Here is a 16,806-nt window from a genome sequence, read left to right on the forward strand (position 1 = left end):
AATTGTCGAGGTTTGCTGAGGGGCCTGGAGTGGGAACCCCTCGGGAGGAGGAGGATTGTTAGATTGTCTACGGGGGTGGAACTGTGAAGCTGAAGGAGGGTTTACGTGTTGATGTTGATGATCAGTGTTGCCTGGTGTTGAAGTCTTAGTTGTTATGTATATGGGATGTTTTGCTGCAGATGCGTCCTTGAATGTTAAGGTACTTTGGTATTGGTTTCTTCGTTGTGACTCAATAGCCCCTTGCTCAATTACCATGGTAGATGTGATGATACCGAACGCCAGTGGTAGAAGCATGCAGTAATCGGCATACGCAGGTCAAATTGACTACTATACCTTAGTCGGTATAGACTACAGGCGCTGCAAACGGTAAATCTCAAGCAATAAACCCATTTTTGATTTTGATATCTTATAAATAGTTGTAAAAAGCACTGTAAAGGAGTGACAAACACAAGCACGTCAGGAGGAACAACAGAAGCTTCAAGGCTACCCCAAGACCAACCTAGCAGAAGTCCAGACCGGTTGCGTACGCCAGAATATGGTAGGAAGAGCCTACCTACGAGGACGACGCCTAAGGACAGGCCGCTGCTCAATGTCCTCCTCCTTCTCGTCGCTCTCCCCCTCCTCCTCATAAAGCATATTCTCAAAGAACTCCAAGCGGAGGAACTGAATGTGGCCAGACAAGTCCTCAAACGAGGTATGCTTCCAGCCTTGGTTCAAGTAATTGCCCAGTCCCCTAAGCATATCCTCGACGTCGCGGTCCGTGGGGATCATAGACTCAGGCGCATCAACCATCATAGAGAGATGGGTGCCGGGGTCGCCGTACCTGTTCTGGATCGGAGTCGCATTGAAGTGGATGGGGACTTTGTTAACGCCGTACTCGCGCTTGAACCAGGCTCCGATGGATTTGGAGACCTTTTTCGTGAACTCCTCGTCGATTGCGGCGACTTCGTCGGGGATGACGTGCGTGAGGACGAAGGGGAAGACTTCCATGCGTGGGAAGATCACGTCTTGGGTTAGTTGAGGCGGAAAGTCTGGGCCCAGGTTCTTCTTGTGGAAGAGGATTTGCTGGTACATGTCTTGGCACTGGCCGCACACGTTGGTTGGGGAGCTACACTGGCGAGGCATTTTGGTGGTTGGGTTTGTTGAGAGAAAGTTGGCTTGGACCTGGAAGAGGTGAGAAGAGTTGGAGTTGTGCTGGAGGCTTTTGCTAACTTGAGTGAGGATCGAGTTGCTGTTGCTGTTGCTGATGATGGTGTTGAGGTGGGATTCCAGGCCACTTATATGTCGATCTTCACACAAAGCACTTTGTCTGCACGTGTTACAATGGCTTTATTATCCTTTATTCACGTGGCTGGTGGTATTGCATGATCCTAATTGACCGTCGAATCAAGGACTTTGTTTCCGGCTATAACGGTAGCTTTATGGTACTTCTTTCGCGTGGTTACTCGCTTTGTATAATGTTGATTGACATACCAACAAAGCACCTTGTTCGCACAGCCTTTGCAGAATCAAAAAGTCTTTGTATAGTCCTTGTTGATATCAAGAGTGCATGACTTTGAATTTTGCAATGACCGCTCAGTCTGAACGAAATGTTCCATTATACTGATGGTTGGTGGTCATTTGGTCGGCAGTATAACCGTCAGGTTCATAGACTTGCAAGACAACAAGTCTTGTTTATTGCAGGCGGCCAGCTATCCATTTCAAAGACGTTAATGGTGTATGCTTTTCCATCGCACGTTGAACGGTCCTTTCATTTGCGACACGGCCTAGATGCGTGCCTTTGTAAAGGCCTACAACGCTTCTCCTCGACGGTGTGTGAGGTCCGGGGGGGTTGTTGCCATGCAATTTGTCTCCAGGTACTACAAAGCCGTGGGACCAGTCCACTTGTATCATGTTGGTCACTAGAGGGCTATCGGATTGCCCATGTCCCAAGACTCGAGGTATCCAAGGACCAGGGGCGTCTGGAGAGCCAGCCGGTATTTCTAGGAACTGGAGGAACCATAGGCAGTATGCAGAACGAATAAGCTCCTGGATACTGGGCCTGTATAGCAACTCATAGGTCACTGTTTACTATCGCAAAGATACGACTGGAAACATTGCGAGATAGATGCGTATGTTCCGTTGTCGCCCTAGTAGGGTGACCCGGGTGAGGTGATGGAGTGTATATGAATGAAGGGTGTGTAGCCAACTAGTTGAGTACCAGACTCTGAAATGAGGTGCTTTTCGATATAGAACCATTTGAGTCCTTATCCATGGTCTTCATGACCTAACCAGCGAACTGCTCAAACCAGCCGCGTCATTTATGAGCGTCTAGGCCATCTTTCTGGAATACCACCCAGGTAAAGTGCACTATACAAGGTCACTGAGATTTGGTACCATAGTAGTACCGGATATATAGTGACCAGGGCTAGCAACGATACATGGTCACTGGAGTAGGCTAAGCGTCATACATATCCTATAGTTACTTATATAGAGGAGTTGTGCAGGTAGAGAGGGTAGATACCTTGACAACTTAGTAGTATATCATTACTCGAAGCGAAAAACCTAACACAGAAAGAAATACATTTTTCTATTATATGCTGCGCATGATGGATGCAGCCGAGACCGAATTTGGCGCGATAAAACTAAAATATAAAAAAAATATGTAAAAAGTCCCTATTCCACATGGATGGGCTCCAGTAGGTATGGTATGCTCTGGAAGCCCGCCTATCAAAATCCCGTCGCAGCCCATCTAACCCAAGTAGCAACCCTGCATACGCATATCCGCGATCTCAAAGTCCCTCGGATCCACAAAGTTGGCATGGATATTAAGCAACTCCGCAAAGAACCTCAAGCACGCAGACGCAATGCAGCTGTGGTTATCCACGTCGTCAGGAGAGGTATAGCTATACGCCCACCCCTCCTCAAACCCGGTAGCCTCGAGCTCAAACATCTCGCGGATATCTTTGTCGTCGACACGCAGTGGCCGAGACGGGTCGATTAGGATACAGACATGCGTCTCCCAGACGTTATTCTTCTCCTGATTTTCACGCGGGACCACCTTGATGAAGACGCGCATGCCGTGTACGCGGTGGGTTTCCAGGAACCAGGTCTTGATACTGTAAGTCATGGACGCCACTTCCTCGTCATCCAATTTGACGGTTGAAGGGAGCACTTGCGTTAGGAAGATCGGGTAGACGCCAGATCTGGGAAACACATCCGCGTCCGTCAGCTCGTTGGGCCGGTGGATGTGCCTTTGAATGGCCTCGTACTGCGTGGTGCAGGCTTTGCAGATGTTCGCGCGGGAGCTGCAGGGGCGAGGTATTTTAGTGGTCTGTTGGGAAGATGGTTGGCGGAAATGGGTTTTGGGAGACAGGTTGGATATGAAGCTTGACAAGGGGGTTGGAGTTGCTGTTGATGATGGCTGCTAGCCGAGTATATGGCGTCTTAAATAGAACGCCATATGAGGGCCTTTGTTCATTCTGGACAAAGACATTGTAAAGAGCTTGGGCGTTGCCCTGACATTGGGACAATGCCATATATTTAATTCTTAGGATATTGGAACCGTCATAAATAGACTATCCCATTGCTGCTTCTTGCTTTGATGAAAGGAGCACAGCCATTGAGAAAAAGAATTACCATATTGTACACCTCTTGATATAGCCCATTGTCCATTACAAGGCGGGTCTCAATAATGAGCGACCCAGTTGTTGGCCTGGAAGTAATCTGTTAGAATCTTATCACTAGGGAAGGTTATACGAGTGGTAAGCGGACATTCTAAAGTAAAGGACATTTATAAAGTTGTATTGCCCTTTACCTTCACTACCCTTCGCCCAGTTGCTCACCTATAGGCGACGGTCCGACCCAGTTTCGAGGCTTGTGGAACGTAGGAAGCGAGTTTCAGGCCTACGGGCCATTGCCATAGATGATAGTATAACTAGAAGTATGTCGCATTTCAAGCTGTAAAGTAGGTTTCTTAGGAAATGGTCGAAGAGTGCGGTGGCCATCCCCGCAGAATTCTTTGTTCCGGCGCCTGAAGGTCCCGGCCCGCTTCTGCCTCAAGGCATCGATAATCCCCGTTATAACTCAGGCACCAACTGTCTTTAGCCTCAGGCATTGGGCACTGCGGCTCCAGGCACCGGTCAGTGCCTGCAGTTCCGCGTCACTCGAGCTCGAAAGGCGCTTGACGTTCGAAGTGCACCCGGTATAGGTTGGAAAGAGGGTGACAGTACTTGCATATCTGATTGGACCTGATGGATTACTCTTACCGACTCGAGCCCGTAGAGGATGGTGGCTGGGGCTTTGGTGCTGGGGGGCTTCCTCCGGAACCCCCGTCTACAAGATTGGGAATCTTTCTTACTACTGTTACGGCGGACATGATGTGCAACCATAGAACCCGGCGCAATGGTGGTGTCGAAGCATATGGTACTCCGTACTCCTCGCCCCACTGTAATTAGCCCTTACGGTAGTCAGCACGTCGGTATAAGCCTTCCGACATCGCCTCAAATAGTTGCAATCTTCAAGCCTTCATCATCGAGAGGCGGGAACTGCGAGGTTTGGGGCCAATCATGGCCTCTTGATAACTATTAACGCAAGCTCGGGCTGCATTTTCCCATTCATGCGTATGGCAGGTAGCAGAAACAGCAATTTTTTTGTCTTATTCATCGAACGCAATAACATGTAAATCAAGATAAACAAATGGGTTGAAATGAGCCTCGCCCAAGAAACCAGCGTCATCAGACGATAAGACCCGCGACGTCGACTGGGTCAATCCTACCATCAGGGTAGTCCACGAGATACTTCAAACGCCCAGCCGAGCGGCAGTCGTACTCGCCGTTCTGGTACGCCTTCTGGATTTTCTCCTCCTCCTCAAGATCAGCATTCTTTGAAGACAGCGTCCACCCCCCAGCAAACTTTGCCGCCTCCCCCGTGAACACACTGCGCAGGTCGTCTTCGGTACGGGTCAGCGGCCGGGGCGCATTGATCATGATGTTCACAAACAGTTTGGCTTTCTCACCCAAACGCAGACCTGTGCGATGACGTGACCTGATTAGAAGACACACCTCGGGGATACCGTGTTTTTCCTTGAACCAGGCCTTAATATTCTCGTCAACATTTCTAAATGCACTCTTACCATAAGTCGTGCCGACCTCGAGGGGAAACGCCTTTGACAAGTAGATTGTGTGGACACCTGAGGGAGGGATAACCCTTTGGATGAACCCAGGGTGAGCAGAATGGTACCCCCTGAGGTGACTGTAGTGCTTACTGCACATCTTGCAGAGTGTCTCGAGGGTGGTGCCACAGGTAGGAGGCATTTTTGCAGTTGGCTGAGGAAATATGGTATTGTTAATGATGGTAAGACTGGTTTGCTGATGTGACTCTGGTTGAGATGCTGCTGCTGCTGATGCTGATGATGAGAACAGGTCAGTATTTCTCGCTGCTTGAATAAACACCCGATATAAAGCGTTTTGTTCCTAGCTGACACAATGAACTCGAAGGACTTGGTCTGCGTGATAAAGGGCTTTGGGTGTCCCCATCTCTTGTATCCCAATCAGGCTTCCAACCTGAAACAGTAAGAATAAACTGTTTATCTGCCCTTCGAGGCTTTCAGTTCACCCCATGGGGAAAGGACAGGTGGGTTGCATTAGAAGGGTCACATGGACTAGAGCAAAATTGCTCTTTATGCAGATTTCCAAAAGAGGATACAGTCAATGAGCGGTTCGACTCCCTGCTACAAGAGGCCTTATCTGAGGCTGGAGGTAACAAGGAGGGGCTTGATCCTTGTCTAGTCTACAGAGGCTACTTTGCTAGAGCTGGAACCAAAGGTAACTGTTGTCGAAAGATTGATTGGGTATAATAACATGTCCAGACCATTCTAAACAGCGTTGAGAATATGAAGAGCTGTGTTATAATAACTTGTACCTTTCAATACCCATTAATGAAGAGCTATGAAGTATGAATTTATGAAGAAAAGCCTGTAACGTGGAACCAGGCCGGCCATCTAAAAGAACTACCAAGCTAACCAAAACTGATGAATACATAATTTGTAAGTCGCCGAGATAGTTTTTAATCAATTTTCAACTTGGTAAACAGGGTAATGACAGCTTATTGGAAACAACAAAGCAACAACAAAATTTGCGAAGATCTAATTCTGGAGACCACAACCAAACGGGTTTGCACTTTGTTACCCTCACTCCAGAAGTCAGGGCTTCCGATTATCCAGTCGAGTGGTATCTAGAAGACTGGCTAGAAGTTTATTTCGTGTTCCATGGAAAGAAGTTCCGCCCAGAAGTTCAGACGCCCAGCGGCGATGCAATTATACTTGCCCTCGACGTCAGGGTTCATCGAAGACACCGTTCACCCCGCAGCATACTTGGCGACCGATCCGGAAAACATGGTGGGCAAGTCGTCCTGAGTAACTGGTGTTGGCCACGCGAAATCAAGCATAAGAACAGCGCTACATTGAAATTCATCGTCCTCGTCCTGACCAATGACTATCTTAAGATAGTTTATGTCACGGGTACTGCACCGTGTTGGCTTAGCCAGCTGCCCAAACTTTCGAAGATGATCTTGTAGTCAGAGGGCTGAAGCATGGTCTCGACGGGAAATACTTGCGAGAGGTAGACCGAGTGGACACCTGAGGCAGGGAAAGGAGGTCATTGGTCATTCCATCCTTCTCGCGATTTGGGTGGTTGCAAATGAAATCATAGTGCCCCTTGCACCATTCGCACAGGTTGGTAGGGGAATAACATGTTTGTGACATTGCGACTGGTTGATGGGAGGGTATGGTGGTCGTAACAATGGTGTGACTGCTTCGGTTACTTGACTATTAGTTGGAGGTGCTAATGCCGTCGCTAATACAAATAATAATGATGGGAGTAAGTCGGGATTTCTCACCGTTAAAATACATAGTCCATATAGAGCGTCTGTCTACATGGCCAACAAAGAAGTCTTGAAGGGCTTAGTCTTGGTAACAAAGGCCTTTCGATGTCTATACCTTCCATTACTTGAGAGAACCCTTCAACTGTCGATTAATTTAGAGTCATAAGGCGCACTTTCCTCCTTCTTTCAGCTTGAAAAGGGCGAATTACTTGCAGTAAGGAGACAGAATCACATGCATTTGGAACAGTGTCTCTCCCTGCCAATTCACATCCAAAATCATGGCAATGCCCATTTTAAGACGCTGGCCTAAAACCTATTGTTTCAAAGACAAAAACTGACATCGCAGAATGGATCTTCATGAAAGGGCCACTTGACCAATGCCGAAAGCAACACCTCAATCATAGCGAAAGGGTTCTTTTGTCATTGACTGGCCTCACAACTTTGCTTTGTGCCGGTTGAGATGGGGTTGACCAGTTGAAGGACTCGTCCACAGCCAACTCCTGCCACACTTCAATGAGACGATCGTCACCTGCATGCCTCAGTTCACTAGGAATATGCCGGGAGACTACCGCAAAGTTGACCGATAGGAACATGGTGAATTTATCCTGTTTTTAAATAACATGTTCCAAATTTCATCACTCTACCGTTCGTGGCATTGATTGGCAAGCGCTCGCCAATTGCTGGAGAACTAGTTAAGAACTACCAGTTCCAACTGGTCGGCAACTAGTCCCTGCGGACGGGAAGGCCCGGTCGCGCCCGTGGACCCTGCATGCGCTAGTTTTGGCTTTTATACCAGCAACATCAACCTCTATCAGAGACCAACAGGTATATCCTATGTAGACACAAGGCTTGAGGCTGCAATCAAACCTCATGCTGTGGGACCTGCCTCGGAGGTGGATGGGCGCAGTGCGCGCTCTTTTAGGCCTAGCGTCAATGAAAATTGTAACACAAGGGCTCTCTGCCAGATCTTCCCCGTACCAACTCCATGACCGCTCTTTTCTCATCCATCCCATCATCAGCCTGAATCCATCTCAACCAAGCGCACTATACTTCCGTTGAGATCGACATCATGCCAGCCCTCACCTCACACTCTCTCGAACCCCTCATCTCAATTATCACCCTCCTCTCTCCACCCGATTTCCTCGCCTCCACTTGCCGAACCCTGCACTCCGCCTTCAAAGTCCCCAAGCCCTCCTTCGTGACTTCCCAATTTCAAACAAAATACCCAATAGCCCTACACCCCCTAACCTGCGGCGAAACAATCCTGCACCTCCTGAACCTCTCTCGAAACGCCCCCTGGGATCCGTCGTCCCTCGAACGCGTCCTCGAACCGCGTGGCCGCTCTCCACGAAGCTCTCGCTAGAGGAGGCCCTTATGCCAGCCGTTGCTGCGGTTGCAAGACGCCATCTTGCAAACAACGAGCGGGATAAAGCAATAACCCTGCTAAAACGCGTATACAAGCACGATGCCCAATTCATCCCGTCAGCGCCGCTCAATCTCCACCCGAGGCACCAAGCTAAATATTATATTTAGTTAGGACACCGCCACCAATGCCTACCATTAATCTGATATAAATATTAGGAAAAATATGCAGCATGTCTCTTATAATAGCTATTACACATATTATACCATAGCCGCCCTTGGGTAAAATAATAATAATAACTTTATATTTATTAATCTACCTAAGAATATAAATGATATTTTTAGTCTTAAAAGCATTAGCCAACTTATCTAAGTGCTTCTCATCAAGATATAATTATGCGGCAACCTATTCGCATGGTAGAGCTCAAATCTAGCCGACTGTATGGTTGCTTGAACCAGGCATTTTGACTTTTTGTCTTCCGCTGGGAGTATGCTTGTATTAAGCTATTTCTAGGTCAAGACTTGACCACTCCAGTCTTTCCACCTCTTTCGTTCTTCACTGTTTTGTTTTTTTTCATTGAAACTGGCCTTTGAACATTCCTGCCGCCGCTCAACCTCTTTCCTGCCTCTCTCGTGGTTACAAATCAATCCGGTCGCTGCTTGCCTCAAGCAACAGTTCTAAGCTCCTTGATCGAGCACCTAAGCCACAGACCATGCAGCGATTAGAAGAAAATGCCAAGTCTCAGAAAACGCACTCATCGGCCCTCGCCTAGGAATGTACTTTACTATCCCGCTACGCCGCCATATCGACGGCGCCACTACTCTCTGTTTGGAAAGCCATGGACAAGCCAAGGAGAGGATCGCTTACCCCAAGAAACTGGGTTGAGCGGGACAGGCGGAACTCCGTTGATTCGGCGGAGCACATACCACCCTCTGAGCTCGATGATATTGCACAGGCAGCACTGCAACAGCAAATAGCCGTCCTTGCACTGTCACATGTTCCAGAGACCTCTATCACGGGGCGCAGCAGGCTGGATAGTTGAGCACCAATTAGCCACGTTTCGGGCGAACAAGGACTCCACAAAACGTGGTCGACGGCGACGACAGGGACAACGGCCAGCGGACTTATAAATAAAGATTTTACGCTATTAGACATACTCGCCCAATGCACTCACTCATCCCCATCTGCACAGTCTAGTCGTGGTCTGAACATGAGAGACTAGCACGACTGGGAGGGGAGTGAGGGGCGAGGACAGAGGCGCAGGGCGGTGGCCGGAAAAGACGGAAAGTAGAACAGGCAGCAGATGTAACGCGCAATCAGCCATGGTTGGCGCCTGTTAAGAGGTTTGAATGTCAAACTCATTCTTGGATACAGAAAGTTGGAGAGGTAGTTACCGTTGAAGGCCGATAAGCAATTCAACCAATGAGTACAATGAGATACCTCGAGGCTCAATAACCCATGCACAAATGACGAAGTGGATGTCGGGGTAGCGAGTGGCGGAGTGAACAGCGGACATAGTGTACTTTTGCGGGTAAAACCCGCCCCCCACCCCAAGGGCCACAAAGGCGTCAGTGCCACCAATCTGAGCATTGATATTTTGCGGCCATCTGAGCATGGCCCCAGCGTCGAATGAACCACCGTATAAATGACGGTCACTCTGCCTCACGAGGCAGATGCAGTCAGGTCGTGTACTCGACAGCCGTAAATGCGGTCTTGGTGTCGTTGGTCAGGCTCTCGGTTGTGGCAGTCGAAGATTGGCCCTTCAAGACCGGGAGCCTCACTTTTTTCGCAGGGCGCGGTCAGGCGAAGCGGGGTAGTTCTACTTGCCTTTTTTTTCTCTCTGGTGGCCGACCGATTACTTCGTTCCTCGCCTTTTCACTTTACTCTTTGCTTGATGTATTTTTCATGGGTTTTTTGAAGCTCTCTGTCGACCTTTACAGCTCTGTCCCGGGTCTCATGCTGTAAATGAATTAGCCATGTATAGCTGGCGAGCAGCACGTCTGCCCGCATGTGGCAGCTAACGACATAATCAATTTATATCTGCCCATCACTGCAGTGAGGAGCAAGGCTCAATCCTGCCAAGTTAATCGACCTGCTCTTGTCTCATTTCTCCCCCCGCCCCAACAAAGGCCACCATCTCAGCCCGGTTGAGACGAGCATAAATTCCCACCAGCGCCTCCATGCCCTCGAGCTTTACGATCCGTTCCCGGACCCTCACTCGCGCTGTTATGCTTCATTGTTTTGTCATGTAAGTCAAGTCAATACGGAACGTGACATTATGGCGGAAGCTCTGGGAATAGCAGGCATTGCCTACCCAATCGTCAAGGACCTTGTAACACTTGCCCAGAAGATGAAACGCGCTTACAAGAAAATGCGCCATGCGAAGGCCGATGTCAAAGAAATCATGAAGAGAACCGAGACCGTTGCGTTGACATATAATTTCTACCGGGACACAATGGACAAGGCGAAGCAGATTCCAGAACTGGAACCGATGTTTAAGAAGCACCGCAAACTGATGAGGAGGATTACGACAGAATCAACACGGCTCATTGACACGCTGGAGGACTTTGTTCAGTTCTTCTGGTTCGACCTCCATGACAGCCCTGTTGCGCTTATTGAAAGGTGGATTGCCCGACTCGACTGGTATAGGCAGAGCAGCAGAGTTATTCCGCCGCTGTTCCATCAACTCGGGGTATTTGAAGGGTCGATGAGGACAGTTGCGACGCTTATTGGTGTCCAGATGGCACAGCAAACGTGCTTGAAAGCTCGATCAAATCTCAGCCTCGCCCAACTGTAAGGCTCCACTTCCTTTCCCTTCGCCTGTGCCATAGCCATCATTAACAAAACACTTCATAGACAGTCGCTCATGGCATTGCTCAGAGTCGATTTTGACAAACTCCAGAAAGCCCAACAGGCGCAGCAGCAGTTCTTTGAACAACAAAAAACAGCTCCACATAATCACAATCTTGACCGAAATCATTTTGGGGAGAAGGTTATACGCAGCTTGAAAAAGGAGATATCCCGCGTGCCAAACAATCGGCCCCCAGATAGCCCATCCTCCATGGACTCCACACCGCCCCCTTCATCTCCTACTCCAGACCACCCGTCACGGCTTACTACACCGTCCTCTCCCCCGAGCCATGGGAGTGGAGATGCAATATTCCCGACAGAAGTGGTAGATTTAGGAGAGGACGAGGAGGCGCCTTCCGAACAAAAGACCTCCTCCGACCCTGTGAGCGCCCCCCATCCATGGCAGAGAGCCTCGTCTCACCCATCATCCCCTAAATCACCCAATCTCCCTTCCCCCCCCTGCGGCTCGGGAACCGGATCCGAGGATGAATCATGCTCTAACAAGAAAGACTATAACGAAGTTGAGGAGCAACCGCTTGAGGGCTTATACATGGCCTTAGCACCCTTTGGGCCTCCGCGCCTCTGCTCCCAACCAAAACCGGCGCGAGCTTCCAGTGACCATCTCAACCCTCCTGGCAGCGTGGAGGATCGAACGGACACCATTCCCTCCCACATCGCTGGACATCCATGGGACAAGAATATCGGGTCGGATCCCAGGCTAAGGCGACGAAATGGAAGCACCATATCAGTTTACGGTAATGAAGGTGAGGTGACCCCGACGCATAAGACCGGATCGGCTGGTCTACCACCAGGTGGCGTGCGCGAGATAGCCCGCAGGAGGCGTGACTAGTCCGCTTTTTTCTATTTACACTTATGCACAATAGTCCGCGCAATCAACGACTAGCGGATCACCCACCTTCGCGTGTCAAGGCTTGTCCGAGGTTGTCATGTTACTGGCTTTAACTCACCCCATCTTGCGGCTTGCTGCGGTTATTCTCCGCTTAATGCAAGCCCAAACTACTACATCGATGATAGCTCCATAGTCCACAATGAAAATGGATGGTTTCGATAGCGGGGTAGGTGTTTTGTAGTGGCTTTGCATTTCGAGGCGTGCTAATATGACTATTAGCGACCTATAGCAACTAAACCATGGAGTTTCTTGACGAAGTTGGAGTTGATAAGTGTTGTCAACATGAGATAAGACTGGCGTTGAGGGCGTTTGTGTATCTGCTGAGGCATAAAGAACGGCATGGACAAAGCGTAAGCTTCATTATGCCTGTGAACCCTCTCGAGTTCTTCTACTACTTAATCTCACCTTGTTTGGCAGAGCGACCGAGCCCATGCTTGTAAGCTTCTCTGTCTGGCAGAGCACTTGAAGATGGCCATCAATAGGAGAGTATATAAGGAGAAAGAATGCAAGATGCATACTACCAAAAAGCAGGTATTCCAGATGAGGAAGCCTGTTGGTGATAATGTGTATATTGAGGGCACATATCAAGGGCGAAGCCGGATTTCATGGACCTTCTGGGTATGGTTTCTGAAGTGTGTCACGCTCGGAGGGACAAAGTGAACCTTTCTCATTCCACATAATTCGCAAGGGTTTATGCCGTCGTCGAACGCTGCGAGTTCGAGTTTGTGCATGTTCTCCACATGATCCCACAGCTTATTGCGTTTGCTCTTTTTCTTCTCACGGTTTATAGGAGGTAAGCTTCGGTCTAATAAATAAAACAGGCATTGTAAAGGATAATATTTCTCTGCAATGCTTGCTGGAGCGGTTTCCCTCGTTATTATTTCCAACTCCGGCTGGGAACTTACAGCGCTTGCTTGCTTCCCACGGCGGGGGCTCTCTTTCCGGCGCTGCCACTGAACCATGAGGCAGATAAAATATAATTAACAAAGATGGGCTTCCTTGTCTGTCCGCGGCGCCGGTAAGTAGCAGAGCAACTACACTATCTTTTCTTGCTTTAGGATAAAGTAGTGATTTAGCTGCATGTTTTATTATTCACTTTTCTTACCGCAGGGCTGAGCTTCATATTACCGATTAAAGATTTTAGTATCAGTATTTCGGAAATATCATTTCCGGTTCTTTTCCAGGGCTGATTCGCGGAGCTTCGTGAGAGTTTAATTTAACTTAGCATCTGCTTCATTTTTTTACTAACCAATCTTTATGACTTCTTTGCAGACCTTTTTGGCCTCGGTGTCTTCTTCCTCGTTCAGACTCAACCCGAGTTCATCATCTTAAGCCTCTTTGACGGTAAATCCAAGTTAATGGTTCTTTAAAGTCAGCTGCTGGCATCGTGCGCGCAGCCGTCGGACTTTGGGATGATTGCTGATTTTGCGTGACTGCTCTTCGGTCAGGCGAATCGGGGCCGTATTATCTGCCACTAGAGTGGCTGTCCGCATTTCCCTCTGCACCACCTCGTTGGACGCCCGTCTGTGAAAAGCAGCCGCCGTATTAAAATCAACCTTTTTATTTAGATATTATTCAACTGCGTTAGCCTCATGGTCAGCAACCTAATCACGAACCAAGGCCGGGGCCTGATTTGTTCCAGTGGGTTAGCAGAAGACCTGTCCTTACAAAGATCTCAAAGCCATACTATTAAATGCGTTAATAGCGCCGCGGCGGACCTCTTTCTAGGTTAGGTTCCCCTCTTGACCCGTTTTCCTTCTGATCTTTTGATATAGCGTGCCCAAGTTCTCGCTCTGAGTGCCAGTTGAACAGACGTGCGATAGCCCTGGTCAGTGCGTTCGGGCTCGCGAAATATGGGGAGGTCCAACTTGTCTCGCTTGGTCTTCAGGCGGATGCCTCTTTGATGACTGGGGAGTGGCACTGTATAGATGTCCGCCACATCCCTGATCGTAGCCACAAATATATTCTTGTCTGTTCCCGGTGCTAAGAGCTGCGAAAGTAGGTCAAACAAAAGGTTGTCCTCGTGCTCAATAGCAAACCTCTTTCTGCTGCCAAGTCAATAGTATTCAAACAAGATATCTAAGACGGGCTCTTTAGCTCATATTCGCGGCTTTCGATCTTGTCCTTTGGTGTGAAGCAGTGTCACAATCGCAGTTAGCAGATTACGGCGCCCACGTACAGGATTGCGAATAATGTAGGGCTCAACATGTCTCCACAGGATAGTGCCAGTTTCCTCATTACCAGCAAGATAGCCATCATCCGTCACGGTGGAGCCGTCCGAAGTGTAGCCATTGTTATCCTCGTGATTCAGGTCAAAGTCGTCGTCGTCTATCTCAGATGTTAATTCTTCTATCTCACCCAGGCCACTACTGATGCCTGTGTCGTAGCCTGAATCGCTTGAAAATCCGTCGCTCAAGCTGTCGCCTGAATTCAGATCGTGCTCCTCCTCGGTCGTTAGCTCTTCCCCTGGCGCTCCAAACGGGCCATCAGGTCGCGGGTTTACCGCATGTCTTGTATTGAATAGCGAGACTCCCCGACAGGCTGAGATGCTTGATAGATTCCAATCAACCAGCGGATAGAGTCGCTGCTTCTCATCCGCAAACACCGAGTCGCAATGGACAAGGTGTGTGACCTGAAACTCCAGAAAATCAATGAAATCTGCAGTAGGTTTTAGTAATGGAAGCTTCCGCAAGCCCATTTCCTTGCTGACCTGATTCTTGTACTACCACCCTAAGTTAGAAACCGGGACAAAAATCAGGAGAGCAGAACCATGTACATTAAGGCAGTCTCGGCGCATGTTAGCATCCATGTCTTTACCATTCTTTAGGTAATAAAAAGTTAAAATATATATACTTATTTTTTATAACTTATATAAGGGCTTTTTGATAATTTTATATAAAAAAAATTTTTAAAATTAAAGTCAAAAAGTAGGAACCCTTGATATTTCAATGATTCAATAATTGAATAAAATACCTTAAAGTTACTAGCTTTTAGAAAATTTATTTATAAAAATAAGTTTTAAAAAGGTTTTATTTTCTAAGCATTTTAACCTAAAAAAGGGCTACATTATTTATGCCTCAAAATAAATAACTAGCTTACTAGCTACCTATAAACTTAAGCCTTTTTTTTAAAATAAACTTCCAAAAATTAAAGCCCTAAAAATAAATAACTATCCTTAGGGTTAATCCACTTTAGCAGCGTATTTAAAAAGCTTAAAGCTATATACTTAAGTTTTAAGACCTTAGTTATGAGTCAAAAAGCTTTTTAAACTTATTTTATATATATTTTATCCAAATTAAATCTATTTTTTAAGTACTTGTATATTTTGTATATTAACCTATTATATACCTTGCCTAGGCATACTAGTAAGTAATAATAACTCTTTATATATAAAATAATAATAAAGCAGCCCAGTTATAACCTATGCGCACTTTTTAATTATATAATAATAATAATTATTATAGTATGCCTGGCTATTAAACTTGCACATACCTTATTTCATAAGGTCTTGTAAAATTCCATGACGCCCTGGGAGCTATAAATTCCTGGCGACCTGGCAAGGTACCCCCCATTACAATCTACTGGTAATATACCAGCTTAGGCATAAGGAATCCCGTACCCAGTGCCCCTTTCTGCTCCTACAGATGAATAACCTTAAGTTACACTCTTAACATAAGTCTGAGTGTCTGTTCTACAACTCGTTCACACTATGTACAATGCTCTTTCTTTCGTATCGTCGCAGAGGGCCTCGTGGAGATCCATTAAGTCGCAGGCACCCACCTCCTGATGCCTGTATCCGTCTTTACCATCGGCGGCTTTATTCGAAATTATTCATAAGCTGTTGAATTATCCTTTGATGCGATAATGCTGCGTACAAGAAATGTAAAAACCTTCATATCCTTTCATTGTTAGAACACACTACCAATAAAGCTTAGCTTCATTGGGCCTGCAAGAGTACTCAAAGGGAGGCAAATTCGGCAGACCTCGATCAGGATTGTTGGAAGCCTCGTCCCATCTGAATGAAGGCTCAAATACGAAACACTCTATCTTTGAAATCCAGGAAGACAATGGGGTGATCAAGATAAATACCCCGAATCTCCTAACCCGGCTCAATCGAATTCATACACCAGCGTCCCAGAAGGCCAAAACAATCTGCTCCAACAAATCTCATCAAAACCCCAATTCCGCATATATCCAAGTTAACAATGAGGTCGTTAAGATAAATACCCCGAGTCGACCCCTTGAATTAGATCTATCCATCCACCAGCATTCCAGAGAGACAAGAGACTCTGTTCCCAGGACAAGTTCATCAGATTCCCGATCTCGACATCAACTCCAAATTCAACTACCTACCTACCTACCTACCTACCTACCTACCTACAGCGTGCTAACCAGCCCACCCACTTTAAGCAAAATGGAAGGCCAGATAGGTTTTGACTACCCCGACGTCATCCGCTGGTTCTCGTACTCCAGAGCGGGTCCGACGCATCCACGACGCCGCAGAAGCAAACCAGGGCTGCACCCTCTTGCAAACCGAGACAGCGGGGATCGCCGTGTATTTCAAAGGCATGGCCGCAGGGGTATGTGTCTCTTCCCCTCACTTGCCTTTTAGCTAAGCCGAAGCTTAAGCTCTAATTATGAGTGTCTGAGTCCTGCTGAGCCCAAGCTAACATGATGTCTACAACAGCGCCGACCTGGGCTCCAGATCCCGTCAATAATGAGACTGTTGCTGCTGTCTTGCGGAACCTTGTGGCTGCGACGAACTCGGGCCAGGGTTGCGACCTAACAGGTGAGCAGACTACTGCATCCTCGGCTGATTTGA

General features: G+C 47.7%; 4 protein-coding genes across 4 annotated transcripts; 1 reads left to right on the plus strand and 3 right to left on the minus strand.

Moving 5' to 3' along the window:
* Positions 1-2,731: 2,731 nt before the first annotated feature.
* Positions 2,732-4,357, minus strand: BDW74DRAFT_176615 (uncharacterized protein; the record flags this gene model as incomplete). The annotated part of the gene is made up of 2 exons (XM_073728660.1): positions 2,732-3,287; positions 4,248-4,357. 2 exons carry the CDS (start codon positions 4,355-4,357, stop codon positions 2,732-2,734), a joined length of 666 nt encoding a protein of 221 aa, XP_073585741.1.
* A 358-nt stretch (positions 4,358-4,715) lies between these two features.
* BDW74DRAFT_176616 (uncharacterized protein) lies at positions 4,716-5,294 on the minus strand (the record flags this gene model as incomplete). The annotated part of the gene is made up of 1 exon (XM_073728661.1): positions 4,716-5,294. The coding sequence occupies one exon, from the start codon at positions 5,292-5,294 to the stop codon at positions 4,716-4,718; it is 579 nt and encodes a 192-aa protein (XP_073585742.1).
* Positions 5,295-10,502: 5,208 nt separating this feature from the next.
* Positions 10,503-11,924, plus strand: BDW74DRAFT_176617 (uncharacterized protein; the record flags this gene model as incomplete). The annotated part of the gene is made up of 2 exons (XM_073728662.1): positions 10,503-11,017; positions 11,081-11,924. 2 exons carry the CDS (start codon positions 10,503-10,505, stop codon positions 11,922-11,924), a joined length of 1,359 nt encoding a protein of 452 aa, XP_073585743.1.
* A 1,789-nt stretch (positions 11,925-13,713) lies between these two features.
* On the minus strand, positions 13,714-14,781 carry BDW74DRAFT_167048 (uncharacterized protein; the record flags this gene model as incomplete). The annotated part of the gene is made up of 3 exons (XM_073726641.1): positions 13,714-14,025; positions 14,164-14,706; positions 14,761-14,781. The coding sequence occupies 3 exons, from the start codon at positions 14,779-14,781 to the stop codon at positions 13,714-13,716; spliced, it is 876 nt and encodes a 291-aa protein (XP_073585744.1).
* Positions 14,782-16,806: the final 2,025 nt, after the last annotated feature.

This window comes from Aspergillus multicolor, assembly GCF_047715735.1.
Source record: "Aspergillus multicolor strain CBS 133.54 unplaced genomic scaffold BDW74scaffold_7, whole genome shotgun sequence".
NCBI lineage: Eukaryota > Fungi > Ascomycota > Eurotiomycetes > Eurotiales > Aspergillaceae > Aspergillus > Aspergillus multicolor.